Source organism: Narcine bancroftii, chromosome 6 (assembly GCF_036971445.1).
Source record: "Narcine bancroftii isolate sNarBan1 chromosome 6, sNarBan1.hap1, whole genome shotgun sequence".
Lineage (NCBI taxonomy): Eukaryota > Metazoa > Chordata > Chondrichthyes > Torpediniformes > Narcinidae > Narcine > Narcine bancroftii.
The window spans coordinates 18,260,593-18,276,120 of NC_091474.1; the positions used below are offsets into that span (position 1 = coordinate 18,260,593).

The 15,528-nt window shown below is 38.8% G+C and overlaps 1 protein-coding gene across 2 annotated transcripts in view; it reads left to right on the forward strand.

Annotated features, from left to right (window-relative positions):
* Positions 1 to 15,297, forward strand: part of slc2a10 (solute carrier family 2 member 10) — a 35,404-nt gene extending 20,107 nt beyond the window's left edge. For both annotated transcript variants that reach the window (XM_069884172.1, XM_069884173.1), the window contains 2 exons: positions 10,527 to 10,584; positions 11,498 to 15,297. In XM_069884172.1, the coding sequence (XP_069740273.1) occupies positions 10,527 to 10,531 (5 nt within the window). In that variant the 3' untranslated portion in view covers positions 10,532 to 10,584; positions 11,498 to 15,297. The remainder of the gene's footprint in view (positions 1 to 10,526; positions 10,585 to 11,497) is intronic.
* Positions 15,298 to 15,528: the final 231 nt, after the last annotated feature.

Below are 15,528 nucleotides of genomic sequence, written 5' to 3' on the forward strand. Positions count from 1 at the left end.
AAGGATCTTCTTGTGATTGTTCCTAACCAGGAGATATATTGATAAACAAATGCAAGAAGTGAAAAGATTAAACTGCACCAGCTGAATCTATCTTTTATAGGCTGGGTGCTGCTCTGACCCCATGCACTCTCTGAGCAGAGTTTGCATATTCTCCCCGTGATCATGTGCATTCCACCAGTTGCTCTGGCTTCTTCCCATATTCTTGGACATACCAGTTGGTAGGTTAATTGGTCAATCTAAAAAAAATAAAATGTTGTGATATGAGAGTTTATTGTCAGTAAAACCCCTGTTATCCGGAATTCCAACAACTAGTAGCCTCAAGCAACCGGCAAACAAATCGCAGAAAATAAATAGGTAAAAAATAAGCAAATTTAAGATTGGTATGCCTCACCGTTAGTTCGCCAATCATGCACCACGCAATCTCAAGCAGCTGGAAAATTCACTTATCATCTGCTAATCCCCATAGGTGCCAGATACCAGGGGTTTTTACAGTACCTAAATACAGGGTACACAATTCTTTGTCCGGAACCCTTGGGGGACAGTATGTCTCGAATGTTGGATTTTTCCGGATTTCGGAAAGCTAGATTTAAACCCTCCTGAATTGTGCTGCCATATCCACCCTCACCCGCCCGACTCGCGCTGCTGGTCTCCCGCCCGCCTGACTCATGCTGCCAGACTCTCCCCCTTGCCATCCCGACTCGCGCTGCCGGTCTCCCTCTCCACTTGCCGGATTTTGGAGCTTTCCAGATTTTAGATGTCTGGATAAAGGATTGTGTACCTGTACAATGTACAGATACATTGAAATTCTTCCTTGTTGCAGCCATACAGATAAGTAAGGTACACCAACAACAGTATAAATTTAATAATCATCAGGAATAATGAGACAGATAAAGAGATAATAAATATGAAAGAATCAATGGAAATAAAGCAAAAAAGGATTATCTCAATGGTACAGCCAGATCTTTTGATGGTCTCAGTGCATTTTATGTTCAGAATAATAAATTATCCCTAGTGTGCAATGTGGAGGGAGTGGATAGAAATATGGGGTGAATAGGTATGAGGGAAAATAAGTGACGAATGGGAATGCTTTGCAAGCCAGCATAGGCCCGATAGGCTGAATGGTCTTCCATAGCCAAAGGAACTGTGAAAATGAACAAGAAGGTCTGATACTTTCTGCTTAAAATTATGGGAACAAAAGCAGAAATATAATCGGTTCAGACTTTGTTGATCCTGGTGTCCTGCCCAGAATAGCTGCTTGCAAATCCCTTCCCCTCACACCCGCACGTCTTTGCACCAGATGAAGAGGGCTGACTTAACTGACCCTGCTTACCCTAAAACAAGGCCTCAGTGTGGAGACACTCTGCTGGAACAAAGCTGGGGGCAGAGCTTTGCCTTCTGTAACTTTCAGGAACATTTAAAGACTGAAATTTGATGTAAAAATATAAATAAAAAATATTGCATTAGTTAATGTAAGGGTTAAAATGGATTTCAGGTTTGCAAGCAGTTCTGTTTGTGGTTTTCTGGCTGTTGTTTAACATATTTTTATGTTGTCTCCCAACAACATCTTTGAGGCAAGGTTTATCGGCCATGTTGGAAAGATTAGATGCTCATTTTTAGTTCTGTTCTGTGAAAATGACGGGTTGGAGAGGTTCTGACAATTTCTATTAATAGCTTGTAGCAATGTATAGCAACTCATAATATGTTAACAATGTTTAATGTTGTTTAATAAACTTTGGAAAATTCAATTCAACTTTAGTATGAATTTGTTTGAATGAGTCGTAGACAACAACTTTTCTGATATCCTCCAAATGACTGTAACAGAAAATAGATGCTACAATTAAAGTTAATTAAAATACATGAAACATTTTTTGATAATTATAAACATGAAAGTAGAGCAAAATAATTTTGGAAACCTTCCCCTTTGCCTTGAAATTACTATTGAAATTGTTGTGGTTTTAGACTACATCCCATGGCACAGAATTTGAGAGGTGATGTTTCCCAGTAAGTCAAGTGATAGCTTTGCGCACCACCTCCCCCCCATCCCCCTCCCCTTAACCACCCCAAATCTGTCAGTGTATCTGTGACTTGCAATGTGTGTATGCTAACCTAGGACTCACTTTCATTTGATCTGTGGAATACTGGTCAGTTGCATTCATCACTCCCTACAGCAGTCAACAGCAGCCATCAAGCTTTGGGCCAATGCAAAAGCTCAGCAGGCAGATCAACATCTGAGGGAAAGCTCAGTGAGTACGTTTGGGTGTAGATTTTAACCAGAATCCAGAATTCTGCTGAGGTGCTAAAGAGAAAATTTTAATGTATTCACTTTGGATCTCGATCAATCTTTTGGCCTTGTTATGACAATAGAACAGTGCAGTACAGTATAAGCCTATGAAAATCGACTCAACACACCTATGACCCTCTATTTTTCTTACATTCATCTAAGAGTCTCTTGAATGGCCCTATTGTATCAGCATTCACCACCATCCCTAGCAATGTATTCCATGCACTCACCATTCTCTGACTAAAAAAACTTACTTCTGACATCTCCCCTAAATATTCCTCCATTCCCCTTAAACATATGTCCTCTGGTATTTGCTATTGTTGTCTCAGGAAAAAAGTGCTGGCTATTCACCCTATCTAATATCCTCATAATCTTATATTTTACGAATACCTGTACTCACTTCACAAAAATTCGCTTTTACAAAGAAACCTGTGTTCACTTTTACAAAAGGGTTTTCACTTTTATGAAAATAGCCTTCAAAAGTCGCGAATGGGTCTTTGCTTCACGCCATTTCGACTTACAAAAGGCTTCATAGGAATGCTCTAGTTTCGTAAAGCGGAGTATACCTGTACCTCATCCTTCTTGACTCCAAAGGGAAAATCCCTATCTCTGTCAGCCTTGCTTCTTATGACATTCTCCAACCCAGGGAGCATCCTGGTAAATCACCTCTTGCACCCTTTCAAACTTATTTATTTTATTTTCTTTTTGTTATGATTTTTTTTCCTCTTAATTTCTAAATACAGGAATTGGAACATATTCTTTGCAACTCGGATCGGTAGGAAGAGATTGTTTTGATAATTTCACAGGTATATACTTGATATCCACTGTTAATTTTTATATCAAATTAGTCTGATTTAGGTTTGCCTTCATTTTTAATAAAAATTCCCAGGGTTTTGCATTCCAGTACGAAGGTCTGAGCTCTGTACATAACCTACTCACAGCAGCTGAATAATTTTACAATTCTGTAGCTGCATCTTACAAGCTGCTAAGAATCAATGGGCAGCAGTCAGCCTGCTTTATAAAAATTAAAAATCAGAATAGCTTGAGTGAAATTTGGCACGGCCCACCACTACATTTTTAAAATGCATCGGGTCCTGCCTGACAGATGGCACCTCCATTAGTTTCAGATTATATTTAATTGGAACATCTGTTCAAAGCAGTTGGCTGCATATTTTCAATGATTTCTTATGGGTGGTCTCCTTATGGAGGAGGGGATGGAGAGTTGGGGGAGGGTGTGAAAGAGACATAAAAGGCCACTGTGATAGCCTTGCAATTACACGTCATTTTGGGTTAGCTGAACATCTGCAAATGTATATGCTTGTGCTGTGTAATAAAGGACTGAAAATCTGAGTATTAATGTGTTCTTTTAAAATATATTTAAAAGTGGTTCAAGCTTCTACATGAAGAATAGAAGGTGATGATTTGGTTTTCTTTTAAGTGATGACTTCCACTGCAACCTACTATTTGCAAAAATATTAATTACTTGCTCCCTTCTTTACTAAGCAGGCCACTCTTTGTTAGACAAAATATAGATACAAAATGTAAATGCTCTTTATTTTATATGGCTTGTTTATCTGGAGATATATATGGTTCATTGGTTTAGGGGTATGCTTAGAGTCCAAGAGGTTCCAGGTTCAAATCTGGGACAAGCCCACTTTTGGGTGGTGTGGTTAGCGCAGCACTGTTACAGCACCAGTGATCGGGGCTGGGATTCAAATCTCGTGTTGCCTGTACGAAGTTTTTATGTTCTCCCTGTGTCTGTGTGGGTTTCCTCCTACCCTTCAAAATGTACAGAACTTGTAGGTAAATTGGTTGTAATTGGGTGGCATGGTCTCATGGGCTGAAAGGTGTGTATGTCTAAATTTAAATTAAAACAATTTTGGTGCTCATTATTCTCAAATATTTATTGACATGAATTGCTTTATTTTTCAAGTCTTTTAGACTCTTTTCCTCCCTTTCTGCAATAATCTTCTCTCATCTTATACCGCTCTAAGAATCTTCACTCTTCTCCCGATCCAGCCTCATTGGTGATTGCCTTGCTCCTAAACATCAGGAAGAGGTCCTTCAAGTTTCATCACCTCATCCCCCTTTGAGGCACTTGATCTTTTGGTCACATGGCTTCAAATCAAATTTTATTCAAAGCTGCTTGATGTTTTACTTCACCAAAAGCTATATATACATTCAAATCATTGTTACTGTTTGACATGGACTCCTGACTTTCGGGAGTGTTCATGAACAGAGTTCAAGACCTCTTTTCAATAATGAGTGAGGCAAGATGATAAGCCCATCACTGTGACTTGAGGTATTTTCTTAATGTTCTGTATATCAGTACCAACAAACGGCTGTTTTCAGCTCATGAATAACTATTGAAAATCTATGGGATATGGATTGGCCAAACAACCTATCAAATCCAATTCCCACTCACAAAATACCTTTTAAACTTACCTATTTAGTCTTTCAGAATAATCTTTTGCAACGTATTCCGTAACCTTGAATAGCAAATCAAGTCAAACCTTAAAATACTTACCATATATATGCGTGTAATAGTCCCATATGGATGGGTGGGCAAGTCCATAATCGGGGTGTTGGGAGCTTAGTTGAGCAGTCAGCCGGGGCTGAGATGAGAATCACTGGTCGGGGCATCAGGTAATGGGATGGGTTGGCAGCTGGGCCTAGGCGAGAGTCTCTGGTTGGGGCATTGGGAGCTTGAGGGGGGCCGATGTCCAGGGTGAAAAATAACGGGTTGACTTTGACATAATATTGACTATTACATGTATTTGGTATTTGGTCTCTATCTTGAAAACTTGTTTTCCTTCTAAAGCATTCCTATGAACCCAGTGTGGAATTACATATATACCTCGCTTTATGAAGGTAGAACATTCCTGAGAAAACGCGCATAAACTGAAAATTTGTAAAGCGAAGACCCATTGACTACGATTGGAGACAATTTTTGTGAAAGCAAAAACCCATTATAATTTCTTTGTAAAAGCGAACATGGGTTTCTTCATATAAGCAAATTTTCATAATTCGACTCGATAAAGTGGGGTTTACCTGTATAGAACAAAGAAGGAAGCTCTTTGATGTTTGTGCCCTCAGAAAGACTGAACCAATTCATCGAAAGGTCCAGTGATGAGCTGGATAAGTGCTTTGAGGAAGAGCAGTGAGAGTTTTGCAGCAGGAACCTTTAAACTGGGAGTCTGATAGGTAGCTGAATGCGTGTGTTGTGTTTAAGGGGAGAGATGGGACACACTTGGGTTGTTGTCTGTGGGAGTGTAGGAGGCTGAAGGTGGACCTCATAGGGGTGTACAAAATCAAAGTTCAAGACCTCTTCTCAATAGGGAGGGAGGAAAGATGACAATTTCATCACTGTGACTTGAGCCACATTTTGCACATCAAGACCAACAAAGTGGCTGTTTTCAGCTCATGAATAACTATTGAAAATCTGTGGGATATGGATGGGCCAAACCAACCTATCAAAGCCAATTCCCACTCACAAGATATCTTTTAAACTTTCCTATTTAGTCTTTCAGATTAGTTTTTCCAATATATCCCCTAAACTGAAGACAAACTGGTAGGCAGAACCTTTTCCCTAGGGTCAAAGTGTCATAAACTCGAGGATATAGGAAGGAAATTTAAGGGTGATGTGGAAGGGTGGGTGGGGGGACAGGAAATACTTTATATTGAGATTGATAGGTGTCTGATTGGGCTGCCGTGAGCAGTGCTGGAAGCATTTAAATGGTTTCCATGAAGACACACAAATATGAAGGGGATAGAGGGATATCCATCAAGCTGAGTTTTAGTTTGATTTGGATATCATGTTCAACACAGACACATGGGTCAAAGGGCTTGTAGCTGTGCTCTATTCTAAGTTTGAAAGCCTGGACAATATTTCCTTTCCACTATTATGGCAATTCCGTCTTGAATCCACTTTTACCAGGTGGTGGCTTCTTGGATTATGACAACTCTACACAATCATTTATTCTGTGACCTCTTAAAGCTACGGTCTTGGATGCCAATTTACATTCATCCTTTAGCGAATGTTAAGCTTATTTTTAAAATCTCCTCCTTAACCTTTGTCCCTGAAGGTCAAATAATCCCACCTTTTCTAGCCTTTCTCTCAAGATAAATTTATCTGAAATAAATAAGCAGTATTTGTATTCTTGCACATCCAGTGCAAAAATAATCCAAACGGAAGTAAATGGAAGAGATAGCAGGACCACCCCCTCTATTGGGAAATCTATTGGGAACTCTCGTGATCACCCAGTAAATGCTAGTAAATGCTTGTATTTACAAAATATGAACATTTATTTTCCATTCCTATGTGGTGAAAAGCAAAATTAAGATTCCAGATGTTGAAATTTGAAATAAAAACAGGAACAGCTGGAATTATTCAGCAGGTTATTCAACATCTGTTTAAATCTTTTTTCATACCATAGATGCTGCCTGACCTGTTAAATTTTCCAGTACTGTCTATAAGGAGGTGGTACATTCTCCCCATGTCTGCGAGGGTCTCCCACTGCTCAGAACATACCTGGGTTTTAGGATAATTGGGTGGTACGGGCTTGTGGGCCAAAATGCCCTGTAACTGTGATGTATGTCTAAATTTAAAAAAAAATTAAAATAAAGAAATGTAAACAAACTGACTGTGCAATACAGAAAGAAATAAAATAATCTATAAAGTGCAAAAGTCCTTAAATGAGTCTCTAAGTATCTCTGAGTGTGTTGTTAAGGAGTCTGATGGTGGAGGGGTAGCAGCTGTTCCTGAACTTGGTGTTATGTGTCTTACGGCACCTATGCCTCTTTCCTGATGGTAGAAGTGAGAGCAGAGTGTGTATTTGATGATGTGGATCCTTGATGATTGCTGCTTTCCAATGGCAGCGTGCCCTGTAGATGTTCTTAATGGTGTGGAGGATTTTGCCTGTGATATCCTGGTCTGTGTCCACTGTCTTTTGCAGGGCTTTCCACTCAGCGGTATTGGTGTTCTCATACCACATCATGATGCAGCTAGTCAGTTCACTTTCCACCACACATCTGCAAAAATTCCCTAGGATTTTTGATGTCCTACCAAACCTCCACAAGCTCCTGAAGAAGTAGAGATCCTGACATGTTTTCTTCATGATGCCATTGGTGTGTTGGATCCAGGCAAGATCCACTCAGTTTTTTGACTTTCCTTCAATTTCACACCCACAGTCTCTCATCCACCAGCCTGCGGATATGCCGTCTAACCATTGGCAATCAAGGGAGCTTTCAAGAGAGTTAAGGGCTCCACACTCTTTACTGCACCAACTTTCTTCTGATGGTCTGGTGCCAGTATGTATGACTGTCCATTTTATTTCCTGGGCTTAAAGCTTTGTCACACCTTGAGTTGAGATGACTTCTGAACACATTTGACTGAATAAACTTGAACCGTGATGTCACCAGTAATTTTCTTACCAAAGAGAAAAAATAGTGACAAGGTGAAGATTACTTTTTACATTAGATTTCAAGAAAATAATCCAATGTCAAATATGTATAGTCAAGTGAGTCAACAATCCCTAGCATGCCTGAAGAATAATTCCCCAGTTTGACTTCATAATTAAATGAATGAAGAATATTCAAATTTTGCTCAGATTGTTTGGAACTTTGAGCAGTTTATGTTTGTTTTTTCTAGAGCTTGACTAATGAATTATTGCTGGTGCTCGTTCAATATTGTATAAAGGTCAATGCTATGTTTGATGGAATGCACTACTTAAGCAATCACGATTCAGACTAATTTCATCCATTATAAGAAGCAGAAAGCATTTATAGCCACTATTTCTACAAGTATATGCAAACTACAAATCAGTGGTCTGTGATTTTCAAGTACTTCTATTTATTTTTTCAGCAGTTCTATGCCCAAGATAATTAACTCTGGGCATGTGGTCTCACCATTCTAAAGTAGGGACCCTGGAATAATATTATGACACAATGTTGGAACTCTAAAATAATATTTTTGCATTATTTACATCAACAAACTTGAGCAGATCAGAGTTAGTGGTTGTATAATTGGTTTAAAAATTGAAATGTTCCCACTTAGATTGCACAGGTTTTACCTGATTTATGTGCTTCATGAGGCCTAATATGCTGACCTGCAGAACTGAGGTTTTATTTAGACTGTCCCCTGGTAAGGAAGGCTTCCTCCCTCTTCTAATCCTTCCCTAAGGAGAGGTGAATGAGGAATGAGTCTGATACTCATGTGGTGAAAAAGAAACACTCAGTCAAAATGTTGGTGCAGTGGGTCAAACCTAAGGAACATCTGTGTTAAATGAAGCCCTGAGAGAAAAATAAGGCCTTGCTGCTATTCTAACCAGCACACTACAAAAGCTACTGTGATTTATAATGTAGTGAAATGCCCTAAACCCTTCAGAATTGAAGCATAGCATATTGTATGATTCGACTCTAATCCACTGCAAATACTTCCTCTACAGTATTGTTTTTTAAAAATATTTTATTTATAATTTTAAATCACATAACATTAATTATAACATATTCATACAGATATTAGATAAATGAGTAAACCCCCCCCCAACCTCCCTCATCCACCCCACTAACACCCTCCCTCATCCACCCCACTAACACCCTCCCTCATCCACCCCACTAACACCCTCCCTCATCCACCCCACTAACACCCTCCCTCATCCACCCCACTAACACCCTCCCTCCTCTCCCTTCCACCTACAAAGGAGATCATCACAAAGACAACAATAATCAACTTTTTAGCTGTGGAAACCGAGACGTCCACCGGAGTGGACTGAGAGATTAAATCTTCATACCAAGAATTTTTAAATGTGGGCAATGCTGAAGAAATTACAAATGGTCAACTCTACAGTATTGTTGACATAAGCTTATTGTCATGTACATTTTATGTAGGCACCAAAATTCTTACTTGCTCCAGGTAATCTTTGTAAATAAAGAGTATGCATTAAATTAAATGAAAAAGAAACAATAAATACAAAAGATAGGTAGATAAGAAATATTCACAGTTGCCATAGTGTTTCAATAGTGCAGACATGCTGTTTTGTGTTGTCAGAGTTAATTTATGATTGGGGTAGTAAGAGAGGTTCAAGAGCCTGATAACCGTTGGAGTTGGAAAGAAACAGTTCCTGAACCTGGAGGATTTCCTGCTTCTGTACCTTCTGCCTGAAGGTACCCGTAGTAGCGAGAAGAAGATTCTTAACCAGAGTAAGAAGATTCCTTTCTGAAGTTGACTGCCTTTTTGAGCATTTAGCATCTCATGGATCTACCACATCATTACACTCAGTGGCCTGTGTGGTCGATGACAGAGCACACGTAAGTGAGACTGTGGATATACATCACAAACTTCACAAATTTACTCTATGTGAGGCAGAATCCCTGAGCTAACTTCAACAACTGAGCCAGCTAATTGCATGTAATTATAAAGGAAATTAGACTGTGTGTCTAGTTTGCATGTTGGACTGGCAATTTTGAGTAGCTATGGAGCGTATTTCTACATGGATCTAAGAGTTGGGTTGAGATGAGCAGTTAGACAATTAAGTCCACCAAAGTGAAATTTGTGAATATATCTCTAGAAGTTACTGCTACCTACCCTCACTGGAAGCAGCAGGCTGGTTTCAAGATGCGTTTTAATAATGGTAGCTGAAGCTTTGTAAACATGTTTTTATCAATAGGAAAAACTGCATATTTTTGCCTCCACTCTCATAACATTAAAATAACTAGCTTCCAAAAGAGCAGATACTTGCTCACATGCCCAACTTTTATACACAGTTGTGACACAGAATCGCTTTGTAAAAGAATAATAGATATCTCACTGAGAGGAGCACTCTCCAAATACTCATTTGAAGTCTTTCTAATCTAATTAGACAAATAACAAGTGTTCAAATAACATCCCTTTCCTTCCCCTTCTGTTTTAATACATTTAAGAACTCAATTAAAAAACACATGTCCTACACAAAAATATTTGCTGTTAAACATTGTTATTTAATAGCACAGCTTAATATCTGCTATGTGATTGCAGTGTGCAAACAAAACAGCAGAAAAAGAATTCCAGAAGTAGTTATGTTTGAGCGAGAATACTGTCTATGTATAAATAACGCAGGGAAAGACTATTCATGCTCAAGAAGCCACATTTTGTTTTAGATTATTTTTCTTTAAGGTTATTTGAAGTGTTGCAATGGATAACTTGATCTGGTTACAGAAATGCAGCTGCCATCTAATTCACATGTTTTGGACTTGAAACTGTTTTCAGAATAAGAGAGTCATGAAGACCTCTAATACTTCGACAGTGAACAATAACCCAGGCAGAAGTAAGTGAAAAATTACCTCAGCCAGTGTAAATTGCAGACACATTTGAGTGTTAAGGCTGTCAAGCCTGCAAACTTGATTGGGATTGAGAGCATGCACAAAGCATATTCTGAGGTCTGCTTAATAATTTCAATTTCTTTTAAAAAAGCACAGGGTATTATGCACTGGATAGTGTTCGTTTTTGATGGTTTGGGCACTGTTTTCTGCTGATAATGAGTAAGTGGAGGTTTATGTAATATAGTGTTGCAAGTTAGTATGGATTTTGCAGACCCTCTTAATTTTACTCAATGTTGATGCTAAAATGTTCCCCTTTGGTTTTGTATTCTGCTTCCACAGCTGTTCTTGGTTTTGTTAAATTGTTGCAATTTCACAAAAAAAAATCACACAGCACATCAATAAGGACAAAAGCACTACTACATACAATAGATGTCCAAAAAACCAGACTGTTCAGGGATTGGGTTGGTCCAGATTTTCAGATTTAACAAATTTAAATTTAGACATACAGCATCGTAACGAGCCATTTCGGCCCACGAGTCTGTGCCGCCCAATTTACATCCCCGATACGTTTCTAGTGGAGGGAGGAAACCAGAGCCCCCGGGGAAATCCCCCTTAGTCATGGGGAGAATGTAAAAACTCCTTACAGTGTGGGATACAAACCCTGGCCCCGATTGCTGGCGCTGTAAAGGCGTTGCGCTAACAGCTATGCCAACTGTGCCACCCAATTCTTGGGCAGTACTTTTAAAATTCAAATTTAAGGAGGAATAAAGAAGAGATGAACAGGTGAATTTTGATAGTTTATCCATTAGCAAATACAGCAGGGTTCATTTATCAAAATGAACAATTTAAAAAAACATAAAGTCAACAATGTTTCCTAATTAAGCTTAAACCCTGTTGCATTTTGTTCTTGACTTTCAGCCAAATGTTTTGTGAACAAACACTTCTAATCTCATCAGCATTATAAATTTGATCGGCTTCAAAAATATATTGAACCAAGAAAGTCTACAGATGCTGTGATTGTAGTTAATACGCAAAAGTACTAGAGAAATTCAGCAGGTCCTGCAGCATCTTATATACGGCTGCTCTTCATCGACTACAGTTCAACCTTCAACACCATTATTCCCTCAGTGCTGGTCAAGAATCTCAAAACCCTGGGCCTCTGTATCCCCTCTGCAATTGGACCCTTGACTTCCTCATCAGAAGACTACAGTCAGTATGAATTGGAAACAACTTCTCCTCCTCACTGAGCATCAACAAAGATGCACCCCAAGAATCGGTGCTTAATCCACTGCTCTACTCTTCTGTACACTCATGACTGTGTGGCCAGGCACAATTCTAATGCCATCTACAAATTTGCCGATGACACTATGGTTGTCGGCAGAATCACAAATGACAACGAGGAAACGTATAGGAGGGAGATCAACTCATTGAGTGTTGTCATGCTCACACCAGCAACCTTGCACTCAACGTTAGCAAAACCAAGGATGACTGTGGACTTCAGGATGAAGTCAGGAGTATACGACCCAGTCCTCATTGAGGGCTCAGTAGTGGAGAGGGTTAAGAACTTCAAATCCCTGGGTGCCAACACCTCCGAGGATCTGTCCTGGAGCCAATCATGAAGAAGGCTTGCCAGCCGCAATACTTTGTGAGGTGTTTGAGGAGATTTGGTATGTCACCAAAGACTCTAGAAACTTCTACAGGTGTATTGTAGAGAGCATTCTAACTTGTTGCATCACTGTCTGGTATGGAGGTGCCAGCATGCAGGACAAGAAAAACATTCAGAGAGTTGTTAACTGGGCCTGCAACATCATGGACACCAGACTCCATTGAAGATATCTACAAAAGGTAGTGTCTTAAGAAAGCAACCTCTATCCTCAAGGTCCCCCACCATGCAGGCCATGCACTCTTTACTCTGCCACCATTATGAAAAAATATATAGGATCCAGAAGGCAAGCACTCAGCGACACAAGGACGGCTTCTTCCCCACTGCCATCAGATTCCTGAATGATTAATGAACTAAAAAAACTGCCTTACTTTGACTTATCATGCATTATTTTTATTTATTTTTGTAAGGTGGTTTATATAAATGTTGCCCTGTGACGCTGCCACAAAACAACGAATTCCGTGTTTTGTTCATGACAATAAATCCTGATTCTGATTCTGATATATATCTTTGCCTCCTATGGACACTGTTGAAATCTCCAGCACTTCTGTGTTAAAAAATAAATTGACGTAATATATTGGAAAAGGAGAAAACATAACAAGTATCTTACTAAGACTCAAAACTCCTTAAAGGGAGTTTTAAGAGAAACTCTTCAGTGGATGAATAAATTGGATGCAGATTGCTAATGCTCTAATTATTGAGGGATAAAATGCTGATTTTGAGTAAATTTGCCATGTTTTCTGACATCAGAGCTGCATTGCATCCAAATGGGGTAGACTACATCTACAAGGACTATTTAAGGATACTTTTACACTAAATGCTCAGTCGTTGAAATTGTGCACTACTGTCTCCATATTTCACATCTACCTATTCTCATTCGTTTATATTTTTAACATTTATATATATTTTCTTTCTTTGGCTTGGCTTCGCGGACGAAGATTTATGGAGGGGTAATGTCCACGTCAGCTGCAGGCTCGTTGGTGGCTGACAAGTCCGATGCGGGACAGGCAGACACGGTTGCAGCGGTTGCAGGGGAAAATTGGTTGGTTGTGGTTGGATGTTGGGTTTTTCCTCCTTTGTCTTTTGTCAGTGAGGTGGGCTCTGCGGTCTTCTTCAAAGGAGGTTGCTGCCCGCCAAACTGTGAGGCACCAAGATGCACGGTTGGAGGCGAGATCAGCCCACTGGCGGTGGTCAATGGGGCAGGCACCAAGAGATTTCTTTATGTTAAATGTATAATATTCATACACATATATTTTATAATTATTCATGAATCATGGACCCATATAAAATATTATATCACATTTGCATAAAAAATGCTTATTGTTCAGAGAAGGGGGATGGTGTTTTCCTTCACTATTATTACCAGTGACAATAAAGTTAAATGTACATAAATGTTAACTAGAGAGCCTCTTAGTGGAAGATGATGAAGTCACTTCCATTTTATCAAAGGGATTGCTCATAGCATTTCTGAAATTATGGCAATTCTGTCCACTGACAATACTGATGCTTCTCATTTTGATAGACCTACATCTGAGTGAGGCCATATAAAAACACTGGGAGCATTGGTTTTCTCCAGAACTTGAAACAATGCTGTACCTCTCCAATCCCTAATCATATTGCAAGCCATAAAGGCACTTTATAGCAATGAATGGTGTTTCTCCAGGGGAAAAGACTGGAATGTTACTAATCACCGGCCTCTTTCGTAGCTTAGGGTTAATACGGGAGGGTAATGTTTAATTTTATTCAGCTGTACTTGCTATGACAAGAATATAGTTACTAAACAAATTCAATAATAGATAAAGGTTAAAAACTAGCAGAAGCAGTCATATTTCTTGGATACATGAACAAGCTCATAATTCCTATTATTTCTGCATTTCCTCTTTAAGTTTATGGACGTTCAACAGAAGACTAAACATTACAGAATATGCCAAAAAATGAACAGGAAGGAATTTAGAAAAATTACAAATGTTAAAAAAATCTAAACGATTCAATTTGCCTTGATTACCATGATTACTCCAGTGAGTCTCTGAGACTTTCACTCTAAATATGTTAAATTAAAAATTCCAGCTGAATTATTTTGAAATGATATACACTGGTTCTAAGATCAGTAATGGGAAGCTATTGCTTTGATTCTTCAGCTTTCCACATTAATGTGACAGGAACTCATTAAAAATATGAATAGGTTTCTTCTTCTGTTAGTTTGTCACAATCAGTAGTCAAGCATTTTAGACTGATGATTAGAGGTATACTTCAAAGGACTATTAATCTTTTTAGTGCTTGAAAACAGTTCTTGTCCAAGACATTTTTGGCTTATTTACAAATGACTGTTTCTACTCACTTTGGAATGGTTTACAGAATCTGGCCTCTGAAGTGCATTAGAAACTGTGATGGACTCAGCAAGGAAATATGCCTTGTTCTGTGCAATATTTAAAACTAAATGAGGACATATCCCCTCTGGAGTAGCCTTGAACAGCAACCGAAAAGAATGTTGTAGCAGATACTCTATATCTAATGAAAGGTCATCAACCCAAAGATTTTTTTTCTCTCTCTCTTCCCAGAAGCCTCATGAACTGCTGAACATTTTCTGTTTTTGTTTCAGTTTTGCTATGAATGGCTTATTTTGTTCTTGCCCTACTCCTTACAATTGAGCTTTTATATTTGAATATTCATTGTACATTGCTGACAGAGAGCAGCAACAATCATCAGGGGTCCACACCAGCCAGGACATGTGCTGTTCTCACTGCTGCCATTAGGAAAGAGGGATGAGTGCCACAAGACTCGTACTACCAGGTTCAGGAACAGACTCTGATCCATCATCAGACTCTCAAACATAGACTCATTTAAGGTCTCTTACATTCCACATGATTTATTATTGAATATTTTTCCTGTATTGCACAGTTTGTTTACATTTCTCTCTTTTATGTATGTATCTTTTCTTGAGTACAGTTTTTGCATTACTGATGAGTAGAAATTCTACCTGGCCTGCAAGAAAAAGAATCTTGGGGTTTTATGCGATGTACTCTGACAATAAATTTGAACTTTGACTTTGAAGAAATTTCTGACTGAATCATGCTTTTTTTAAAATTTGCTCTTCTGTTTTCAAATCTTAGCCCCTAATTTTGTGACCATTTCCTTTCTACTTTTGTTGAAAGATTCTACAATACTTGTGCGTTTGTTTGGGGTCTTTTTTCAAATTGTTACAGTATTTAAGGAATTAATGGTTTAATGGTTAGGCTTGAAGACTGATAGTAACATTGAACAAGGTATATGGGATATTTATGGGTGG